This window comes from Peromyscus californicus, unplaced genomic scaffold (genome assembly GCF_007827085.1).
Source record: "Peromyscus californicus insignis strain IS unplaced genomic scaffold, ASM782708v3 Scaffold_7__1_contigs__length_154581171, whole genome shotgun sequence".
Classification (NCBI taxonomy): domain Eukaryota; kingdom Metazoa; phylum Chordata; class Mammalia; order Rodentia; family Cricetidae; genus Peromyscus; species Peromyscus californicus.
Window position 1 is genome coordinate 2,664,928 of NW_026294595.1, and position 2,741 is coordinate 2,667,668.

The following is a 2,741-nucleotide window of genomic DNA, read 5'->3' on the forward strand; positions in this document are numbered from 1 at the left end:
CATCTTTGGGTTTATATAATACACTATTTACCCTATATGGAAACATCCCACCATACACTATAAATATCTGCCACTTTTGAGTATCAACTACAAAAACTAAAAACTAAATATGTGGCACGAAAGATGCTCAGCAGTTAAGAGCACTGACTGCTCTTTCAGAGGATCCAGGTTTGATTTCCATCACCCATGTGGTAGCTCACAACCAACTCTAAGTAAAGTTAAGCTGAGAATCTGACACCCTCTTCTGAACTCACAGGCACTAGGCACAAAATGATACACAGACATACATGAAGGCAAAACTCCCATACACAAAAGTAAAAATAAATAAATAAAAGTTAAATAAGATTCCTAATTAGAGTTGCTGACCAAAAAAAATCAGAGTATATTATAAGACAAAACATAAAAATAAAATCATAAGTATAACAGAAGAAATATTTCTGTCATCTTCAGAAAGGAAAAAGATCTTTGCTATGAAAGCTACAAACCTGTCTAATAAAAAGACTAAGCAATGACTATATAAACAATTAAAATATTTGCAAGACATAGAAAAATGTACGGAGATTTGTGATAAACCTTCCCAAGATACTCAGTGTCAGCAAGAGAGTTAAATAGAGAGGAAACTGTGCAGGGAGAAGTGAGTGAAGAAGAGGGAGTCATGTGAAGATTCACTAACACAGAAACAAGGATAAATGGGAGAAGAGGAGAAAGGAATAGGGATACCCAGCACTATGGACACACTTTCCTGCTGATGATATTTCTCACAGCTCTTTTTATATCATGATTCCTCAAACTGTAGATAAAGGGATTCAGCATAGGTGTGACAACAGTGTACAACACAGCCACAATGACATCCTTGTCACTAATGTTATTAGATGAAGGGACTAGGTAGAGTCCAATAATGGCTCCATAGTACAGATAAACCACAGAGAGATGAGAACCACATGTGGACAAGGCTTTGCAGATTCCCTTGGTGGAGGGAGTTCTCAGGATGGTGGCTCCAATGTAACCATAAGAGACCAGGATGCATATGAATGGCAGGGTAATGACCAGTGTACCTAAAGGAAGGATGACCAGCTCATTGATGGTGGTGTCTGAGCTGGACAGCTTAAGTAAGGCAGAGAGGTCACAGAAGTAGTGAGGGATGGTATTGTCTCTAAAATGAGACAGACGAGCCAAGAGGAGGGTGTGCACAAGGGCATTGGCAGAGGACAAGACCCAGGACACAACTACTAGCAGGACACAGAGGCTCTGACTCATGATGGTGGTGTAGTGCAGAGGGTGGCAGATGGCCACATACCTGTCATAGGCCATGGAGGTGAGAAGGAAGCTGTCAAGATCTGCAAAAGATAAGAAAAAATACACCTGGGAAACACACCCAGCATATGAGATGGACTGACTGTGTGTCAACATATTCATGAGCATCTTGGGAGCTGTGACTGATGAGAAAGAGATGTCCGTGAAGGCCAAGTGGCTGAGGAAGAAGTACATGGGGGTGTGGAGGTGAGAGTCCAGCCTGATGAGCAGGATGATGAGCAGGTTCCCCAGCACTGTGGTCAGGTACATGGCCAGGAACAGGGCAGAGTACATGCCTTGGTCCTCTGGCCGGATGGGGAGCCCCAGGAGGATGAACTCAGACACGGTGCTTTCATTATCCCTCCTCATGCTCTTCCTCTTCCGTTGTAAATGAAAGAAGACACAGGAAAGAAACATTTGATTATCACACTGTAGAAACATTTTATGAATCACCAGTACAGAACATAACATTAGTTTGGACCACTTAGTATGCCTGTTTTAACCTTAACATGCAGATTTTTGTCAGAGGAATGGACTAGCCATGGGTTAGAGAGGGATATAACTTGTGCACCTAGAAAACAACTGAGTGTATTTTAGACCGAAACAATGAAATATCAAAACAATTATCAAATCAGGCCCTGGTCCAGTTCTTGGTGTCGGGATTTCACCAGTGCAATTTTAGATAAGGAATTAATTAGTTTGTAAATTCATACCAGCAAATAAAAACAACAACAACAACATGATTTCAATTAAGGAATTAGTGTGTAAATTAGTACCAGCAAATAGAGAAATCAACATGATTTCAATTAAGAAATTAGAGTGTAAATTGGTACCAGTAAATAGAAAAATCAACATAATCCAATTAAAAATTTAGTGTGTAAACTGAGACCTGCACAAAAAAAAATCAACATGATTTTGATGGCTGTTGATCTCTCTTAATCTTTTCAACATCTCTTGAATGAACTAGCCTAATGCCATATTTCCATAAATTAAATCCAAATAGTGGAACCCAGGAAGCGTCTTTGGATCTGTGGGATACCAGGATCTGGGGACTTAGTGGAAGCAGCATGTGCAGAGGGTCAAAGCCTTAGGTGCATGAGTCTGTGCCTACCATATAAAGCACCAAGAACAGCTTGCAAGCAGCTATGTGTTCTTCCCGTAACAGCACTGTTTCTCCATCCATGTGTTCACTCTTCCTAGGCTGCATAAAATTATCCCGACTCCATAGTAATGTCTTCAGCTCAAACCGAAGCATCTCATTTAAGTCCACAGAACACCTGGGAACATTGGCTCTTTCTGCTACTTCTTAGATCAGCCAAAAAAATTCCAAAAGAATGTCCCCTAGCAAAAGAAATGTCCCCTGCTTTATTCTTAACTTGAGATTTTAAGCCAAAGATGGTTACTTTTATGCATTTCCTATGTTTTCTCTGTTGCTAAACTGGCATTTT

The 2,741-nt window shown here is 40.4% G+C and overlaps 1 protein-coding gene across 1 annotated transcript; it reads right to left on the bottom strand.

The window, feature by feature from the left end:
• Positions 1–726: 726 nt before the first annotated feature.
• LOC128101380 (olfactory receptor 50-like) lies at positions 727–1,662 on the bottom strand. Its single transcript, XM_052724455.1, has one exon. It carries the CDS (start codon positions 1,660–1,662, stop codon positions 727–729), a length of 936 nt encoding a protein of 311 aa, XP_052580415.1.
• Between the last annotated feature and the right edge of the window lie 1,079 nt (positions 1,663–2,741).